At 39.6% G+C, this 21,903-nt stretch overlaps 1 protein-coding gene across 2 annotated transcripts in view; it reads left to right on the top strand.

Annotated features, from left to right (window-relative positions):
• The first annotated feature begins 1,451 nt into the window (after window positions 1-1,451).
• rabl6b (RAB, member RAS oncogene family-like 6b) overlaps window positions 1,452-21,903 on the top strand; it is a 69,853-nt gene continuing 49,401 nt past the window's right edge. Inside the window, exons 1-7 of one of the 2 annotated variants that reach the window (XM_033619356.2) lie at window positions 1,452-1,590; window positions 2,833-3,226; window positions 3,369-3,503; window positions 3,856-3,903; window positions 4,107-4,136; window positions 4,542-4,594; window positions 4,733-4,821. In XM_033619356.2, coding sequence (XP_033475247.1) covers window positions 3,097-3,226; window positions 3,369-3,503; window positions 3,856-3,903; window positions 4,107-4,136; window positions 4,542-4,594; window positions 4,733-4,821 — 485 coding nt within the window. In that variant the 5' untranslated portion in view covers window positions 1,452-1,590; window positions 2,833-3,096. The remainder of the gene's footprint in view (window positions 1,591-2,832; window positions 3,227-3,368; window positions 3,504-3,855; window positions 3,904-4,106; window positions 4,137-4,541; window positions 4,595-4,732; window positions 4,822-21,903) is intronic. The other variant, XM_033619357.2, reaches the window with a different exon arrangement.

The following is a 21,903-nucleotide window of genomic DNA, read 5'->3' as shown; positions in this document are numbered from 1 at the left end:
GCTGAACGCCATGACGTATAAATACCCGCCCACTACATCTGGCTCATTTGAACGAGATGGCGGAGAAACAGCGCAAGTGTACCCGTTACATGCATTCTTTGCAATGAAACGCTGTATTTCACATGCCTACGTGACTACAAAGAGTAACGTTAATGATATTTCGTGTAAGACTGTCATGTTGTAATTAAGTTTATTTCATTCACAACCCGTTGCGTTGTTCAGCGGACTGTCGGTGATGTGTGGCTGTTAAATGTGCAGCTGCTCATGTCCAGAACCACACGTGTTGATGTAACACCACGCACACAGACACACACACAAACACATTTGCCCATCATTAATTGTCCTGCATGTCATGTGAGTGGAATGTTTAATAGCTTGTAGGTAATATTAATTAGCCTGTTAATATTAATAGGCTATTAATTAATATTATTACTTTCATGTTGTTGTGAGCTACTGTCAATACCGTCTGTCCTGCATCTCTCTCTGTCACTGTCTCTCTCTCTGTCTCATTGTGTCATACGGATTACTGTTAATTTATTATGTTGATCTGTTCTGGACGTCATCTATTGCACGTCTGTCCGTCCTGGAAGAGGGATCCCTCCTCAGCTGCTCTTCCTGAGGTTTCTACCGTTAAAGGGTTTTTTTTGCGGAGTTTTTCCTGATCAGCTGTGAGGGTCCTAAGGACAGAGGGATGTCGTATGCTGTAAAGCCCTGTGAGGCAAATTGTGATTTGTGATATTGGGCTTTATAAATAAAATTATATTGATTGAGGTAGACTGACAGGTCTGATGTCTTATTCACTCAGCAGCTGACTTGTTGAATGATGGCGAGTGGATTTAATAATAGTGATGATGATAATAATAATGATAATGATGCTGATCACAGTGACAGTGGGGGGTTACGGCTTTGATCAGAAAATATAATGTGACTTGGGATGTACGCTAAACGCTGGCTCCGTTATGCAGCAGATCCAGCTGTGCCGCCGTCACCAGGAATGGACGTCGCTTCACGTGACGCTACAGTGGAAAGGACGTCTCATGTCTCTTAAACCGACAATGCTCGCTCATCGCTCCTAGCGCTTGCTCCTCACATTTTTTCCTAGGTGGGAGGGGCTAAACAGCTAGCAAAGACGGCTAGGGAAGATAACTAGCAGTAATTTAAGAGACTTGGGACGGACCCTATCCAGTATAATCTCGGAAGTGTGATATTTTGTCTTCAAAATAAAAGCAAAGTGTTGACGTCCAACAGTTTTAGGATGGGATATTGTGCTCAAGTAAGAAATTCTAAAATGTCAATGGACAGTGCACCTTGCGGTGAAATTGCTCTCTCAACGCCTGTTTCCGAGGTCAAGAATTAACCCTTTGTCAAATGTATTTTGTTCATGCTTTCATGAGCAAAAACATACGATTTATTTTGAAAATTGTAACGGAAATAGTGCGTTTGTATGTCATGCTTGACGCTGGGTCTGTCTAACTGTCTTTGCAAAGGAATGTAACTTAGCGGCTACGACTCTGTTTGGGATCGGGGACTGACAGATGTTTTGAGAAAAAAACATGTCGGGACTGCAGTGTCATAAACTATTTAATAACCGTGAGTATTTGTAGCTGATACCACCAGGAAGAAAACATCCAGTTTAGCTGCTGTTCAATGTTACTGAGCGTACATGGGGGGAAAGCTAAGCTAACATCTACTGGGTAGCTAGGTTAGCTCAAACAGAAACCGAAGGATAATGCTACCTTTTAGCCGTGGTAGGTTACAAACCGGGCTGCCGCATCACTGTTGACATACTTTTTTAGAGCATATGGCTTTAATGTTTTAATCAAATTGCTTCTAAACTTAACTGAAGCCCTCTCGTTAGAGCTAACAGTTGAGGCAGCTATTGCTAGGTATCCACCTAGCGTTAATAACGTTAAGGGAAATTTCGTCTCGAAAGAGATACAGTCACTGTGATGTCATATTGCACAGCTTGGCTTCGAATTTGAGCTAGGCTCTTCTTAAACTGAACAAAGACACCAGTGCACCAATAATGTTAGCTGGGGACAAATCCTGAAGCTGATCTTGATGGTGAATAATGTAATAGCTCGTGGGACACTGTCACAGCTCCCATTAGGATTTAATGGGACAAGCAGGTGCTGCAAAGTCAAATATATCACAAACATTTCTCTTATAGTTGACTGATTGTTGTGGCTTTAATATAGTAAAACATCAATATAGATAAATCTTAGTGACAACCAAACGTTTAATGTAGCTTTACCTTGTTCAAGTGGAGCACAGACATAGACTGTGGTATCATTTCATCCTACCATCTTCCTGTGGTTTAGGAAACAATGGCACAACTTTGAAAACTGGTGAAAATCTTTTTTAATATGCAGCAGATGGACTGTTATTTGATCCACGCGGTTCAAGAGCAGGATAAACAACTGTCTGGGTTTTTCGTTGGTCATTGTGTAATTACTTAGCAAAATTATTATGCAGAAAAATGCATGTGACTTGATTATATTGACAAAACATGAAAGGCACAACCTGGGGCTACATCAGACTGGGTCTTTATGCTGTTGTTTCCATCTTAGGGAAACCATTTTCTGTGTTTCTTGATATTTGTCAACTGAAATAACCAGAAAATTATTGGTATGAGTCTGTGTCCTTTAAAGTTACCAAGTCTCGCTGCACATTTCTATTCCTGTATGAAAACAGGATACATATGTTTTGTGTTTGACAAACCTGCCTTTTTTATGGTGCCTACACCTTGAAAGGAGACCAAAGTATATTCTCAACCATAACCTCTGTATTCCTCTGTTTTTTGTTTTGTTTTGTTTTGTTTTGTATTCACAGATGATGCTCAAAACAGCGTAGTAGTTACCTCCATCTCTGACTGGCAATCAAGGACATCTCGTCAGATTTAAGAGAACCCTGCTATATTAACAGTCAACATTTAGTTATTTGGCATCATACTTGCTTATAAGCATGGACTCTTAACTTCCTCAGCTGTCAAGATACACTGTTACACCTTTCCTTCAGTTGTTGTGTGACAAATTTTTAAAAGAGTTCCGCTGTGCCACCGTGTGTTACTGTACAAGTTTGTGAAGCCTTATCAAGATGTTTTCAGCGCTTAAGAAGTTGGTGGGATCTGAGCCAGTCCAGCTCAGGGACAAGAACATTCCAGCTGGCCTGCAATCAATGAACCAAAGTTTGCAGAGACGTTTTGCCAAAGGGGTCCAGTATAATAGTAAGTCTAGCAGCAAATCAGGGGAACAGGCTTCTGCAGTCAAATATGTCTGTCCCACTTATAGTTAATTCAATTTGCTTCTTAGTAAAGGTGATGGGCTGTTTTCTGACAAACCCAATGCACAATCTCTTTTCCACTCAAGTGAAAATAGTCATCCGGGGAGATAGAAACACTGGAAAGAGTACTTTGTGGCATCGACTGCAGGGCAAGAAGTTTGTAGAGGAGTACTTACCCACTCAGGAGATCCAAGCCACAAGTATCCATTGGAATTACAAAAGTAAGTAATTGAAGCTCAGATAACGTCTAAATATTACATCTTACTTTATTTTACTGCTTTGGTCATGTGTCTGTTTTGGTGAATATTTGACATTTGCTATTTGTGCCTCGGTGATTTATTTCAGTGGCTCCATATCAAGGTAAAAAAAAAATAGACTACATTTAGATTTAGCCTCAGCTGTCCTGTATTTGTCCTAAGTCATGCCATGCCCAGCAAACCTTTATCCACCACTACTTCTTCTAGTGTTTTCAGTTATTGAATCCTTATTAGAGTCACTAAACAGCCTGCACATTTAAAATGTTTTCCTCTGTGGCCCAAGAACTTGAACAAATACTCTTTCTGCTTCTCTTAGCTACTGATGATGTGGTCAAGGTAGAGGTGTGGGACGTAGTAGACAAAGGTGAGTGTTGACACACATGCCAGTTAAAGGACCAAACTTTCCACTGAGGCTGACCTTGCTCTAAGAAGTTACACCTTTTCTACCTACTGCTGTCAACCTGCTACAGTATTTCATGACATCAGATGGATGCATGGTTGCTTGTTTGTTTTTCTGTACTCAGTGTTGATGTTGTCTTTTTTGCACCTCTTTTGCACTCATCTCAGGCCAAAAATACCCCCTTCCTGAAGGTGTAGGTGAGCGCCACTATAGTATATAGAAATTGAACTTGCCTGTGTGCTGTGGGTTTTATCCCGCCTCATTCTACTCTTATCTGAATGTCAGTATTCTCAAAATTCGGCTTTTCCCTGGGTTGCTGTGTGGCTACATTTCTGAGTTTGGCTGAACTTTCTGCTGTGTATAGCTAGAGCCTGAGCATCTGCACCGTGTGAGCCATGACTTAATGCCAGCAGTGTGTATTTTAAAGATAATGTGTGTTCAAACTAGACTGCAAGAAGCTTTTCCAAAGGAAACGCAGCTGTCTGCTGCTCTGCTTGTTTTACTCACCATTATCTAACGTAAAGCAACAAACTCTGTATGTCATGATGTTTTTCTTGTCAGCTAATCTAAAACTTAAGACTTTTGATTTCTTGTTCTTTCAGGCAAAGGCAAAAGGCGCGGAGATAATTTGAAACTGGAGAATGAGCCCCAAGAGGTGACAATTATATGACAGTCATGTGTTAAAAAATAGGCTCATTTATATTATGTGGGTCAGTGATTGAGTAGGCCACATTAAGAGACCTTTTCTATATCATGTGATTAATAGTACATTTGTTTAATATGTATGTTGTAGTCAGATGAGGTGGCCCTGGATGCAGAGTTCCTGGATGTGTACAAGAACTGTAATGGAGTCATCATGATGTTTGACATCACCAAGCAGTGGTAAGAGTCGTCCATCTGAGTTGCTGTCCTGACACTGTCTCATCAGTGAGCTCTAATGCTACAATATGCATGGGCAGATTAGGTTTCAGCTGAGAGCCTACACTGGTGGATATTTTTCAGCTTCAAAGGCAAAACCCTTCTAAGACATTTGAACATGGCTATTTTGGACATCATGTGTGAGGGAATAGATAGATTTTTTTAATATAAATACTAGCATGTCTAGCTACGAGGGACATGATAGACCAGTAGATATTTGACTGTTGTTCCCTGGTGTACTGGCGTGTCACTCTCCTTGTACCAATAGTTTTGGTATCTATGTCAGTGTGTATTCATGCCAACGTTTTCCAGTTTAGTACATAAAGAAAATACTTGCTGCTTTAAAACTTAAAGGATGAGGTTGTGACATTCTATATTGTTCTTTTCAACAATATGCATATATATGTATATATATATATATATATATATATATGTGTATATTGTTCTTTTCAACAATATACATATATATATGTGTGTGTGTGTGTGTGAATGAATGAATGAATATTTTATTTTCGTGTCTGGACATTTACATGACCCATCCCACATCGGATTATACAGACACATTAAATACAACAAAACAAACATTCCGGCTCATTGGACAGCACAATATCTATACATAAGCCTCACACAAATAAATCATACTCCAGGATATATACCAACCTATGAACACATCAACACACCCATAGCCACCTAACCATAAAACAAAACACAGATCCAAAGATACAAAACAAACAAACAACAACAAAAGAAAAACAGAGTTCTATTAGTACCAGACATAAATAAATACATAATTGATCCAATTCATAAACTAATAATATATATCCTGTATCCAGACAAATAAACAAAATTTAAATAAATCAAGATAAGATTTGAGACATTCATCTGTTACAGGTTATTTTTCTTCTCCTGTCCCATGCTTTGAAAATAAATTCAGCAAAGGCAAAGACATTATCAAAAAGATATTCAATTAAATCTCCATCCTCCATACTAAATGAATCAAAGTCAGGAACAGAAACACTTCTAAACAAAACTTGTCGTAAATCATGGTATAAAGGACAATATAAGATAAAATGAATTTCATTCTCCACCTCATTCAGGTCACAATATTCACAGATTCTGTCCTCTTCAGTTACACCTCTGTGTCTTCCAATTTCAATATGTAGTGGTAATATACCACATCTTAACTGTGCACACAGTGACCTCTTACTTTTAGACAAATTATACTTAACATATTTTTCACATTTATAATCTTTCTTAAATAAACAGTAAGTTCTCAGTTTTGGTTTTTGCAGGATTTCTACTGCCCATGACTGTGTGTTTAGTCCTGATTTGTTTTTTCAACTCCTCTACCTTTACAGCTCCCATTTTAAAGTAATCATCTTCAAGTCCACATTCACCTAGTACATCAAATATTTCTGAGACCCATTCTCCTCCAACAAAAAAATCTCAGAGAAATATTTTACTGGCAACCCTGTTGGTTGGTAAATCCAATAACCTGTTCCATAATCTCACCATATTAACTTTCCATCTCATTTCACAAGAATCCCACCCCATATCTCCATTAAATGCCAAAACAGGTGCATATCTATGAAGACCTAGAAAGAATCGAATTGCTTGAATATGAACGTGTATGTTCTTGCCTTTGAACCCCCAATACCTGACATATAATCTAGAACAGGACACACACATGTTTGGTACAGTTTTGAGTATGTAGAGTAACCCATATCTTTCAGCATTTTGGTTTTACCTATAATACTTCCCAACGCTCTACTTGCTGAGTCTGCTAGAACTGACGAACCTGGTAAAAAAGACATACTTTCATCTAAAAAGAAACCAAGATACTTATATTTATCTGTGAACTCAAGTTGTTTCTCACCAACATAAAACTGAAAGGTACTCCTCACTCTACCTGGTTTCCGAAAATGCATAATTTGCATTTTCTTTTGATTGATACAGAGTCTCCACGTTTTACACTATTCAGCAACACATGTTAACATTATTTGTAGATCCTCTTCATTTTCTGACAGTAAAATAATATCATCCGCGTAGAGTAAAATGTTTACAAACACATGACCACATAATACCCCTTTCCCCATCTGCTTTACTTCTTTTGCCAAATCATTAATAAAAATAGCAAATAACGTTGGTGATAAAACATCCCCTTGTTTAACACCAGAGGGCGTGGAAAACCATTCTGTAAGATATTCGTTAACTTTCACACAAGCAACAGGTGCCTTATATATGGAATTAACAGCGTGAAAAAATTTACCATTAAGCCCTATCTGGTAGGGATGTAACGATTACTGATATTACAGTAAATCTCGGTTAATTTTTACACGGTAAGAATGACCGTTTATGTTTAAATTAATTGCATTATCGCGGTGGATTATCAGGATATGTAATAACAGCCTCATTCAAGTCTCGCGATGCAGGCGCTGCGTGAATGCGTAGCATGTGTAAACACAAAGAATGAAAACATGGCGGAAGGTGGTGATAGCGACACTCAGGACATTTTCCCCCCAACTAAACGCACTAAGTCTGAGGTCTGGGCGTACTTTGGGTTTCTGAAGAATGCCGAGGGACAGCTGGTGGAGGACAACTATCCTTTGTGCAGAACATGCAGAAAGAAAGTTGCTGCGAAGGGTAGCAACACTACAAATCTGCTGGCTCATCTCCGTGACCATCATCCACAGCTTTACAGCCAATGCAAATTATGCCATGCAAACGTCAGTTATTGTGTGAGGGACTTCGGTTTTACTGAGATTGTCATAATATGTAACTCTCGACGTATACGGGACATTTGAGCCGTATCGGTCCTCCTAAATGGCGACTAGGTTTTCTGTTTTTGTTTAGGAGCTAATACTAACTGATTAGCTAATAGCCGTATTAGCAGCTACCCAGATAGCACACATACATCTGGCCGACGTCGGCCCGATGTATCAAGTTTAGATCGTTAAGACGTAGCAGGGAGAGCGTTTGCTCATTGCCAAGACGTCGCTGAGACGTTGGCCTTTAATCAAAAATGACCACCACGCGATGTTCAAACGATCAATAAAATAAGCTGCGCTCAGTAGGCGTTCCTTCATTAATATTCATATGCTTCGTTAACTACGACCTTTATTCATTTAGGTCGGACCTTTCAAACTACAAATATTTCACCATCCAATGTGACAAATCAGTGCTAACATTCAAAAAATAGCTGACTGTTACCCTATTTCGTGTGTAAGTGTGCACAATGAAGAGACAAAAGTCAATTTGACAAACTTTATTTTCAAATTTCCACAAACAATATCTGACGGCCAGTCCGCTTCTCCTGGCAGCCTGCAAGACACAGAAAAGATGATGAGCACATAACTTCAAGAAACAAATCCCAACTTGTATTGTTTTTTTTTAGCATTTCAGCTGTCTTTTAGCCAGATTGAAGGCTTTGGGTCCGTCACTCTGCTTAATTTAGTGTTGAAACGGTTAAATAACGGGATCCGTTAACTCCGTTAACTGTTAACAGCAGCTCAACAATCAGTCCTTCATCTCGGAAAAACTGTGGTTTCAAAAATGCTCTATTACCTGTAGCCACTGGGTCAGTTTGCTTTGCAGAGGAGGAGACCTCGACTGATAAATTGCCCATAAAATCACATTAACAACATACTGAAGGCATCCTTAAACTTCACTATTTCACCTCCGCGCTCCTCTCTGCTGGTCTCACCGACACTTCAGCACCCGTTCTGGGATACACAGTGTCGGCCGGCCCCGCCTGACCTCCGTGCTCCTCTCCGCTCCTCTCCCAGACACTTGAGCACACGTCCAGGGCCCCGGAGGTCAGACCGGGGGGCCGCGGGACCACGGGTGGCAGCTCCGTGCACTTCCACTTTAACCCAAAACGAGTGCTCACGATAACCAGATGAGCAGATAACGTCAACTAGGGAAAATAAAATGAAAACACCACAGTTGTAGCCTGTTAGCATAACATGAACTAAACCGCTAAACTAGCTAACAGCTAACGAAAGATAACGTTAGTTGGTGGGGACATGTGCTAAGCTATATACACCCAGTCGTGCCTCGCCACTCACCAGGAACCTCTTTTAACGGTCACAGAAGAAACAACAAAGCTATTTTCTGCCAGTTTATTCCAGTTAGCTTACCTGAAACCAACTGCGATGAGATGCTGTGTGCTGCGAGCTCAGTTCCGAACAAACATCGCGGAGATGTAATCCCGCCTCTGCGGCGACTTCCGTATGTGGGCAGACATTCTACGGCACTGGGCTGACCCAAAGCCAACGTAACAGAGACGTTTGATGAGCTGGGACAAAAGAGTATTAAATTTAAAGATATCCGCCCATGCGGCCGACGCTTGTCAGACGTTATAAATTCAGGGCCGATGTGTCGTCCTCAGGCCGACGTTGGCCAGATGTATGTGTGCTATCTGGGTATGTTGCTAAGTGTTTCAAAACGAAACAGAGCTGAAAACACTGAGCAGAGCCGACAGAATATAAACCGACGTAACGTAACGCTAATTGAGATCAACTATGATTGAATCACTGTGATTATGGTTATTGTATGGTGAGCTAGAATCGATATAGACGGCCAATTATGCTTTCTCGACATAAGCTCAAGGAAACAACATAAAACGCTGCAGTGTTAACCTTTGACCGAGAGCATGCACTCCTTTTCTCATACAGGTAATCCTCTGACTCACACTTCTAATGTGTGAATTATTCTGTGTAATGATGACCATTGCCCTTAGGGTTTTTTGGTTTCTCCTGCACATTTGTGATATCTATTCTATATATTGTGTCTTTTGTTATACTCTTGCATTGTTTTGTTTTATATATTTTTCCCCTCGTGCTAATAAATAAATAATTAATGTATAAATTGTTTACATATTTTGCTGACTGTTAAAATGCACAGACAAATAAGCTTTGCTCCTGTAATGTGTTTACATATTTTGTTAATTTAAAATAAATGTTTCTGTTGCTGTGCCAATCCCTTGCCCCTTTAATGTGAAAGTTTCATTTTAATATAAGATTTTGGCTGTTAACATTTTGGTATGATAAGGAAGTTACAAGATTTAGTGATGTTATTTCAATGTATCTATTTTTTGGACATTTTACAGCGCTTAAAAAAATATCGCAATATTATCATTTACCGTGATAATTTGGTCACTATAATCGAGATATCATATTTTCCATGTCGTTACATCCCTACTATCTGGTTAAGTTTGTATTTTAAAAGGTTGTGGTCAACAAAATCAAATACTTTTTGGAAATCAATAAAACAAGGAAATACAACTTTATTAATTTTTAAACTATTTCTAATTACTGTGGTAACTGTGTATATATGGTCTATACAGGCTCTTCCGTTTTGAAAGCCATTTTGCTCCTCCTCTAGTAGATCATTTTCTTCTAGAAACTGAACTAGTCTATTATTTAGGACGGAGGAATACAGTTTATATACAGTGCTCAATAAACTAATGCCTCGATAATTTAAAGGCACTTTCGAATCATCTTTTGGGGACTTTAGAATAGGGTTTATAATTGATCTGGACCAGGTAGAGGGTACGACACTATAATCAAAACACGTTTTCAACAAACAGTACAATATATCAAGCATTTTTGGAGATTTCAACACCTCGTTTGGCAGCTCATCTACACCAAAAGCTTTTTTAATCTTAGCTTTCGCAATTGCTTTTTGGACTTCATCTTTACCTATGTCTCTATTTAAAGATTCATCATCACAGAGGTGATGACTTAAATGATCTCTCTTCAAATAACAAATCTGTTCATAGAAATCATCATCAGCGTTTTCACCCTGTCTTGAGAAGAGGCCAGAAAAAGATCCCTCCCATACATTTAATACCTTAACTAAATCAGATGATATTTCTCCTTCATAACAAACCTGCATTGGGATCTTTCTAGTGCGTTTAGGGTCCAAATTATTAATCTCATTCCAAAAACGTTGTGGGTTGTTTGTTTGTATCTGCTCCAAAAATATTAATTGTCCTGTCTGGTATCTACGTTTATAAAACCTGAGCTTTTTATCAAAAGAGTTTTGTTTAAACTTATAATTTAACTTAAGCTGCGTTTTTAATCTACGATTTTTACACTTTAAAAAAAGATGTTCAGCACTACGCATATCTGACCATAGTTCATCCAACTCCTTATTCCAATAGGGTTTATTCTGTTTTATTTTCTTAAATTTAGGCTTATCCACATTGTCTCTCAACTCTGAATGTACCAGTATACAAAATTTATTATACCATTTATCCATTTCCTCTTGTGTTTTTTTAACACGTTGCAGTCTCTCAATAAGTTTCAACATAGCTGCACGTCCCATATCTGAATTTAAAAAGGTATCTGGCACAGTACGATTCACCCGTTTTTTAATTTGTTTGGGCCTAATTGGAGCAGATACCTCCTGAGACTGAGGCATTTCACATCCAACCCTAAACTTCATCCACAGCAATGAGTGATCTGGTAATCGGCAATGATCACCAATCAAATTAACTAAACCTCCCTCTTCTACCATCTGCGAAACAAGCACTACCTTAAATTCTAAACATTTTTCTAAACAATCAGATAGAGATACTATGTAATCGCCCACAGCTTTACTCTTTGGTGACACTGACGTAAAATTATCACATAAAGGATTGATTCTGCCATTAAGCACACACATTCTTGCGTCTCTTAAAAATTCAAGAAATATTTCGCTGTGTTTATTAACATAATCATCAATAACAACTCACCGGGGAATATAATCAATATCAGGGATAAAATCCTCCATCTTTCCTATTCTAGCATTCACATCCCACCAGATATAGATTGCATCCGCGTCTGAAAGCTGATATATCTGACTTACCAACTGACAGGAAAAAGATTATGCATCCCTTCCCCAGGGAGAGTTTTCAGGTGGCAGGTAACATGAAAATACAACAAAACAATAATCAGATAGCTTATGTTGAAACAAAAGACCTATAATGCCATCACTTTTTTCAGTAGTTTCAATCTTATATTCTTGAAATAAATTTAACCTTACTAACAACCCTACACCCCCAAATGCTCTGGCTGCTTTCATGTGAGTTTTCCTATTTAAACCAAACCATACATACCCCTCCAACTCAATAGCATTTTCCCCCTGAAGATGAGTCTCATTTAAGGAGATAATGTCAGCATTAATTTATTGTAGAATGGATCCTCTGAGATCACGATTGGCTAAAGTCATCCATTAATGTTCCAATGTAAAAGTGAAATATGCTCACGTAGGCTGTGTGGGTGTGGAGGACCTCATGCACTCTCATAGTCTGCTCTCCCAGGCCTCACGTTACTCCTGTTGCGATTCTTTCTCTTAGCAGTGTTTTAAAGTTCTGCTCAATCAGCCGGTCTGTGAGATTTAGCTGAACATAGGTATACTTTTCGATAACTGGAGTGGTCCTTCAGCTTATGCTTTTGGCGAAGAATACCAATTTTTTCGTCTGTGGAAGCACACTCGACCTTCACCAGCCCTGGTTGGCCTCCTCTCCCACTGAGTCGGACTGCATCAACAATTTGTGTTTCATTTTCCAGACCATCTGTGAACAGCTGCTTAATTTTAGCAAGAACATTTTCCCCTTTTTCTTCCAACAGCCCAGCCACAATTATTGATACATCAGGGTCACATCTAATTTTGTGCCTAGCAGCTGCACCTTCTGAGCTTGAGTTGATCTTCTCCTCCAGAACTTGCATTCGGGATTGTAAGCGGCCAACTTCAATATCAAGCGTTTCATATCGCGGCCGCATCGATCCAGTTCAGTGTGTGTGTGTGTGTGTGTGTGTGTGTGTGTGTGTGTATATATATATCTCCTCACGTTCCTCAGTGTGTGCTGTTATTTTATTTTGAAAATTGGCCGGATTCTCTCGTCTTTTCTGTGTCCGACTAGACCGTCTTCGATACCCTGATGAAGACGGTCTAGTCGGACATGTCAAAATGTTGGTACTTGAATAAAAGAAAATATTTTTGCATCGAGTCTTAGAGTGTGCGTCTGACATCTTTTTTCAAACCTATCTGACTGTCCACACAGGCCGCTGAGCAGAGCGGAGCGCCCGCGGAGGCAGCGCTTCAGGTCGGCGTCTGGTCTATTTTTCACGCGAGCACTTCTGTCAAGCTGGATGGAGTGGATCGTACCAAACAGGAAGTCGGACACAGAAAAGACGAGAGAATCTGGCCAATTTTCAAAATAAAATAACAGCACGCACTGAGGAACGTGAGGAGAAAATACCGTGTTTATAATTTAAAATAACACAACAGTGCATAACCGAATACATTTTTCAATACCCTAATCACTTCATTACAATTTTAATTTTGTGTCACCGAGCCTACAGACATAACTACATAAATAAAATGGTCAGAACAATATGCCCTATTCATTCAGTGTTTATCCAACACGCTCAATACATGGACATGCAATGACAAATTGTAATTAACTTATTACGTTATAAAAAACTATTAAAATATGGACTTACCCATGTTTAAAATGACCTGTTGAAATGAAAAAACGAGTACTGACGGGAACAGACGAGTGGAGTCGATGTTTAACCGGCGCGGAGAGTGCAGGAGAAATGCGCTGCCTGTGTGGACGTCAAGCGCCTGCGAGTACACTCGCAGGACTTCCGCGGCACTACGCGTCCGGTGTGTCCAGGGCTCAACAACGCTATATGAAGCAGATGAATGACTTTTTCTCTGCAGTGTGAAAACGGCAGCCACTGGCTGTGCACTCCGCCGCCATGTGGACAGGGGTGGTCAATGCAACCAGTCAAAATGACCGACGGCCTTCAGATTTTCCGGTCATTGTTGTAAAAAACCAGTCAATGACCAAGAATATCTGATTAACGCGACCCCTGGTGTGTGTACATATATATATATATATATATATATATATATATATATATATATATATATATATATTTTTTTTTATAAATGACAAAAGGCACATCTGCCTAATTTTTGCTGTGGTATCGTGATACTACTCAGAACCGTGATACTTTCACTGGTATCATACTGTGGGTCCCAATTTTGGTACCGTGACAACACTAACAGATTCTGTAACGTTATTTGACGTAGATGAAAACAAATGCTGTACAAATATTCTTTCATTTGTTCCATTTTAGATGATAGCAGTGGACCAATTTCATATTTTGTTTACTTACTTACTTAGCACTTATCTCTTGTTTAGAATAGAAACTCAATAAAGTTTATGTTGTTGACACCAAAAACCTGTAAGGTCTCCTTTTTCTACACAGAAAATTCACAGGAGGAATCGATAAGGGAATCAATAAAGAATCGGATCAATAAGCAGAATCGATAATGGCATTCATATCAATAAAATCCTATCAATTCCCATCCCTAAAGAAGAACAAACAAAAAGCAAGAAACACAGGAGAAGAAACACAGCAAAGCTAGGCTACTCCTCAGGTATATTGAGGTGGGGTCTAATAAAGTTCCAGGGGACCTCAAGTCCATCAGGCCCATCATCCACACTGAGAACCAGGGCAGCCTGTTCCATTGCCAACAAGTCCATGAAGTCCTTGTACCAGTTATCCACACTAAAGCAGTTGGGCTTTCATTGTTTCCAGTTCATTAAGATGATGCGTTTTACCGAAAGGAAAGCCAGCGCTACCACCTCCTGTAGAATTTTGGGTTCTGCATTATTTACATTAACACCGAGTATACAAGTAATGGGACAAGGCATAACATCTTTTTTGAGGAGATATGACAGCTTATCAGTGACAGCGGACCAAAACCGCTTGACCAAAGGACAGTTCCACATAAGGTGCATGAGCATACCCTCCGCACCACAACCATGCCAGCACGCACTAGTTATTGTATTATCAATTTTCTTTAATATGCAAGGAGTAATGTAGGCCCGGTGTAATATTTTTAATTGCAAGATTTTATATCTCACACAGTTACACATTTTAGTTCTATTTTTAAGTGCTGCGTCCCATTGTGGTGCCGTTAAGAGTATACCCATGTCACATTCCCATTGTGATTTGGTTTGGAGATTGCTATGGGAGGTGGCAGAGCACAACAACCTATATATTGTTGAGACAGTGCCCCTCCCAACAGCAATTTATCCTAATTCATTAAAAGGAATAATGTCTCCATTTGATACAACCTGTCCCACATGTTTTATATTGCACTGTTCCCATTTATTATTTTTAAGTATTTTGCCACCTGCAGTGAATAATGTGTTATTCCACAGTGGGCACGAGGGTAAGGAATCACCACTGAAAGAAAATCGTTTTTGTAATGTTTTGATAATTTCACATGAAAACTCTAACAAAGGGTTATTTAATTCAGGAGTAATTTTAGGATTATACCACAAGCTTGATAGAGATACTGTAGGTCCTTATTGTTATGATTTGTTCTTCTAACCAGTTCCAACTTCCAATCTGTCTCGCACTATTATGGGCCCAGTGCAGTGGGTGTCTTGAATTGTATGCTATATAATACTGTTGAATGTCTGGTAGCCTATTCCTCCATTATTTCGTGTGTGTACTAATTTTTTGTAACTGATCCTTGGTTTCTTGTCCTTCCATAGGAAGCTGGATAGTTGTTTATTTATTTAATTGAACCAATTGGGAGGGAACTCGAGTAGGATAAATGACATAAGGAAAGCCAGGCATGGCAGTATGTTCAATTCAATTCAATTCAATTTTATTTATAAAATATATCACAAATCACAAATCAATATCAATATCACAAATCACAATTTGCCTCACAGGGCTTTACAGCATACGACATCCCTCTGTCCTTATGACCCTTGCAGCGGATAAGGAAAAACTCCCCCCAAAAAAAACCCTTTAACGGGGAAAAAAACCGGTAGAAACCTCAGGAAGAGCAACTGAGGAGGGATCCCTCTTCCAGGACGGACAGACGTGCAATAGATGGCGTACAGAACAGATCAGCAGAATAAATTAACAGTAATCCGCATGACACAATGAGAGAGAGAGAGAGAGAAGGTGAGAAGGTGCCCGGTGTATTATAGGGGGGTCCTCCGGCAGACTAGGCCTAAGTCAGCCTAACTAGGGGCTGGTACAGGGCAAGCCTGAGCCAGCCCTAACTAATAAGCTTTATCAAAGAGGAAAGTCTTAAGTCTAGTCTTAAATGTGGAGACGGTGTTTGCCTCCCGGACCGTAACAGGAAGATGATTCCACAGGAGAGGAGCCTGATAGCTGAAGGCTCTGGCTCCTGATCTACTTTTGGAGACTTTAGGGACCACGAGTAACCCTGCATTCTCAGAGCGCAGTGTTCTGGTGGGATAATATGGCACTATGAGCTCTCTAAGATATGACGGAGCTTGACCATTTAGAGCTTTGTAAGTTAACAGTAGGATTTTAAATTCAATTCTGGATTTTACAGGGAGCCAGTGCAGCGAAGCTAAAACAGGAGAAATATGATCTCGTTTCTTAGTTCCTGTTAGTACACGTGCTGCTGCATTCTGAATTAGCTGGAGAGTTTTTAAGGACTTACTAGAGCTACCTGATAATAGAGAGTTACAGTAATCCAGCCTAGAGGTAACAAAAGCGTGGACCAATTTTTCTGCATCTTTTCGGGTCAGGATAGGCCTAATTTTCGCAATATTACACAGATGAAAAAATGCAGTCCGTGAGGTTTGTTTTAAATGAGAATTAAAAGACAAATCTTGATCAAATATTACTCCGAGGTTTCTTACGGTAGTGCTAGAGGCCAGAGCAATGCCATCTAGAGAAACTATGTCATCAGATAAAGAGTCTCTGAGTTGTTTGGGGCCAAGAACAATAACTTCAGTTTTGTCTGAATTTAACATCAGGAAATTGGTGCTCATCCAAGTTTTTATGTCTTTAAGGCAGTTATGGAGTTTAGTTAATTGATTACTTTCTTCTGGCTTCATAGATAAATACAACTGAGTATCATCGGCATAACAATGGAAATTTATAGAGTGATTTCTAATGATGTTACCTAAAAGAAGCATATATAGAGTAAATAGGATTGGTCCGAGCACAGAACCTTGTGGAACTCCAGAACAAACTTTGGTACGTAAGGATGATTCATTATGAACGTAAACAAACTGAAAACGATCAGATAAATAAGATTTAAACCAGCTCAGTGCAGAACCTTTTAGGCCAATTTAGTGATCCAGTCTCTGCAGTAGAATTTGACGGTCAATTGTGTCAAACGCCGCACTAAGATCTAATAAAACAAGTACAGAGACGAGTCCTTTGTCTGAAGCAATTAGAAGGTCATTTGTAATTTTAACTAGTGCTGTCTCAGTGCTATGATGCACTCTAAATCCTGACTGAAATTCCTCAAATAAATTATTATCAGGCAGATAATCACACACAGCATGTTCATCTTGATTACTTCTAATCTTCACCAGAAAGATAAGGGTAATACTGTCCATCTTTTGAGGTCTTCCTTGATCGTTTACAAGAGGTCAGGTGCATTTAATTCAACCATTTTTTCAACAGGTGATCGGATTTTGATTCCCAAATATTTCATGCCCTTTGGTTTCCAATGAAAGGGGGCAGTGCCCAAATGTGACAGGTAAAGTGATTCAGTGGGATAGCCTCGCTTTTACTGTAGTTTACTTTATAGCCAGAAATGTGGCCAAATATATCAATAAGTTTTAGTACTTGTGGGATGGAGTGTGCTGGATCAGTTAATGTTAACAATATGTCATCGGCGAACATGCTGGCCTTGAATTCATATTCCCCAATACTAATGCCAGTTATGTTCTTCTGAGCCCGTATGGCGCAGGCAAGGGGTTCAAGTGCCAGAATAAAAAAGAGAGGTGAGACTGAGCAGCCTTGACTCGTAGACCGGTAGAGATGGAACAGACTAGACCTTACCCCATTGGTTTTAACGGATGCAACTGGTCCATGGTAAAGTGCCTTTATCCATTTCATAAGTACCGGTCCAAATCCATACTTGGGGAGTGCATAAAACAAATATTTCCGCTCCACATAGTCGAAGGCATCTCAGCATCCGACGATAGCAGTGTCGTCAGATGCTGAGATGCCTCCACCCCTGACATAACATGGAGGAGCCTCCTCATATTATTTGAGGCCAAGCGACCTTTAACAAAATCTAACTGGTCTACATGTATCATGAGGCTACAACCCTTTCTATATGCCGAGCAAGGATCTTTGCAAGTAGCTTATAGTCATTATTATTTTGCAAATGGTCCTTTCCTGGTTTAGGAATTAATGAAATTGTAACTTGGCGCATTGTTGGTAGCATGGATTTATTTACTATTATGTCTTTGAATAGCAGCATTAGAAGTGGTGTGAGGGTGTCTTGGAAACATTTATAGAATTCAATTGTGTAGCCATCATCACCTGGTGTTTCACCAGTTGAGAGGGATTTAATAGACGATTTAATTTCATCCTCCGTTATAGGTGCCACTAATGATTCCCTTTCTTCTTCACAGATAGTTGGTAGGTGAAGATCGCTAAAAAAGTTTTCCATCTCCTCATGTTGCTTCAATCTGAGCGCAAGCATCTTACCGGCCTTATCACCAGATTCATAGTATTTTCGGCATAACTGAAAAAGAGCAAATGCATTTTCCTCATGTAAAATAGCCTGTAGTTCTGTTTTAATGATAGACACTCAGTATGTTTACATGGACAGTTTAATTCCACTTTTAATCGGAATGAAAGGCCATTCCGATTAAAAGTGGTCATGTAAACGGTCATTCCGATTGAAAAATGGTCATTCTGGTTGAAAATTAAATCCGATTAAAGGGGGTGGTTTATTCCATTTGTCATTCCAAATGAAAGAATTTTGTGTGCATGTATACACTCATTCCTCTTTAAGTTCATTCCGGTCTTTCTGCGCATGCTCGTTTCCTTGCCCTTCTGGCGCGATGACATATATAGCGCGCATAGCAACGGGCTGAGATAGAGCAATCGGACTCGTTGCACTCACCGGTTTCCATTCGCCACAGCACGGTCTTCTACCTCCCTTCTCCTCCTCAACAGATGAAGCATTAGCAGAACAAGGTTGTAGTCGTACTGCTGCTTCAAGAATATAAGCATAACACGCCCCAAAAAAGGCACAGCGTTGTCAAGCATCTTGTTATCCGGAGCAAGGACTACAGTGTTTTCTTCCAGCAAATGTAAACACGTAAGATCCGCCCCGCCCCCTATCCAATCAGAAACCTTCCCTGCCCCAAACCTTGCGCAGACCTGAATAAAGGCAATTAAACTGATCTCCTGTGTAAACCTTCATTCGGAATGAATATTTCCCATGTAAACTACCTGGAAAAACTTTAATTCCGAATGATTTCATTCAGATTTATTTCATTCCGAATGAGAAGCCATCATGTAACCATAGCCATTGTGTTTTTTAATTGTTGGTTGCCAGGGTCCAGCATATGCTTTGTTTCGAGGGCCTTAAGTTCGGTTATCAGACCATGCTTCTTTGGCATTTTTTTCTTTTTCCTGGCTGTTGAATAACTTATAATCCACCCCCTACAGGTTGCTTTAAATGCTTCCCATACTGTCTGTATTGACTGGACTGAATTAAGGTTAATGTAAATGTATTCCTGTGTTTTTTCCATTAACATAGATACAAAATCTTCATCTTTCAGTAGAGAGGTGTTAAATCTCCATTGTCTTGCTCTACTGTCAATTACAGATGGGGTAAAGTGGGCCGACAAAGGAGCATGGTCTAATAAAATAATATTGTGAATTTTGGAATCAGTTATGTTACCAGCCAAAGACTATGAAAAAACAAACAACAAAAGAGTATGAATTGTGGGCATGAGAACAGAATGTGTATTCACGTGTGTCTGGATTAACAATCCGCCAGACATCACATAGTGCAAGTGATTTTGTAATTTAATTCAAGCACTGGACAGTGCAGCATCTGATGGGAGGAGGCGTCCAGACCTATCAATTAAGGCATTTATGACCAGGTTTAAGTCCCAACCAATCATGATAGGGCAATCAGCAAATTTAGCCAACATCAAGTTTAATTTGGAAAGGACTGTGTTCTGCCCAGAGTTAGAAGAGTGCACATTAACCAAAGTACATTTTTCATTTTGGAGGAAACCTGACAATATAATGTATCTACCCTCTTTATCGATTATTTGATTGGGAACCTTGAAAGATATTCTTTTTGAGATCAAAATGCAGACCCCTCTAGATGCTCCACTGCCAGGTGCTGAGAAGACTTGACCCACCCATCTCTGTCTCAATTTAGCTGAATCCATTTCATTTAAATTAGTCTCTTGAAGCATTGCCAAGTCACAAGACAATGATTTTAAATGTGTGATGATTTTATATCTTTTCACTTTGTTTGAAATTCCTTTCACATTCCAACTTATCATATTAATACCGTTTGATCCCATGAATTATATTTTTGACATTTACCGTCTCATCCTTGCATATTCTGTACCAACGTAGATGGATATACAAGACAAACAATACAAAACACAGAACGGTATAAAATATGCCATGAGGCAAAAGAAAAACAAAAAATGCAATAGTGATGGACTTATTGTCCATCCCTAGACCGCGAGCTGCACAGTGGGCCGTGCTGCCCGCACCACTCAGACCCCCAAATTAAGCCAGTTATAGTCTGAAACACCACTTGTATATTGCAGCGATAATTATAATGATGAGGCATCATTTATCATTTTCGACATCTGTGCATCACAATAAAAGAAAAAAAATTAAAAAATACAATGAATAAATCGCCCCCATTTCCATTGTCACTTGACTGAAATATAGGTATAATAACCATGGATGTAGACTGATAAAGGGACGAGAGGAGGGGACATAGCGTAGCGCTGGTGTGGTTTAAATAATGTCTGCAGTGATCGTGCTTGTGTAATTGAAATTATGCCTCTAGAAATAGCGTTAGAATAGTAGATATAATGTATCTAATATACCCACTGATATAATTGAAATGATGCCTCTAGAAAAAGCGCTGGTGTAGGCCTAATCAAAATAGCTGCCAAACATGAAATTATGCCTCTAGCACTGGTGTGGTAACAAAAAAATTTGCATACGGTACTTCATATGTAGCTCCTGCTGGAGCTTTTTAGGTGACTACAACAACATTTCGGCTGGCACATGAACAGACACAGTGACTGAAATCATAGTAAAAGAAATAAAAATAGGACAAGAATAACCCGATGACGTCACACGTCATGAAAGACGACCGCGGATCATTGGTGTGGACCATCGTGTAGTATGTCATGTCTGTCAGCCAAGTCACGGCACGAAAAATCTCTGGAGCACTGTCTGTGCGGGTGCCTTCGGTGCCTTCCACCGTGTTTTCAGAGGCCAAACATTGCAAACGGCGCATGCGCACCTGTGTCTGAGGGACTACTGCTACTGCTTTTCCAGGCAATGAGCAGTATCACTGTGAGTTTTTCAAAGTGCGGTAATCAAACACGGTTTTAATGATAATCAAAATTTGAAACGGTAATACTAACCGTCGGGAATTTTACCGCAGTTTATCATTTTACCGGTAATCATTACATCCCTAGAATCGGCCAAAATTGGAATTGGCCATCCAAACGGAAATCGGTATCAGCCCAAAAAATTGTAATTGGTGCAAGTCTTATGTATATGAATTTACACATGCATACATATACAGTCAGGTCCATAATTATTTGGACAATGATACAGTTGTCGTCATTTTGGCTCTGTACACCACCACAATGGGTTTTAAATGAAACAGTGAATACCTGCTTAAAGTGCAGACTCTCAGCTTTCATTTAAGGCTTTTTTCAAAAATGTAGTATGAACCGTGTAGGAATTACAACCATTTCTTCACACAGTCCCCCGACTTTAAGGGCTCATAAGTATTTGGACAAACTAACATAATCATTAATTAAACAGTCAGTTTTAATACTTGGTTGCAAATCCTTTACAGTCAATGACTGCCTTAAGTGTTGGACACATAGACATCATCAGATGCTGGGTTTCTTCCCTGGTGATGCTCTGCCAGCCCTTTACTGCAGCCGTCTGCACTTCCTGCTTGTGTTTTGGGTGTTTTGCCCTCAGTTTTGGCTTCAGCAAG

The sequence above is a fragment of the Epinephelus lanceolatus genome, chromosome 9 (genome assembly GCF_041903045.1).
Source record: "Epinephelus lanceolatus isolate andai-2023 chromosome 9, ASM4190304v1, whole genome shotgun sequence".
NCBI lineage: Eukaryota > Metazoa > Chordata > Actinopteri > Perciformes > Serranidae > Epinephelus > Epinephelus lanceolatus.
Note: the sequence above shows the minus strand (reverse complement) of the source record. Positions and strands in the feature narration are given on the sequence as shown.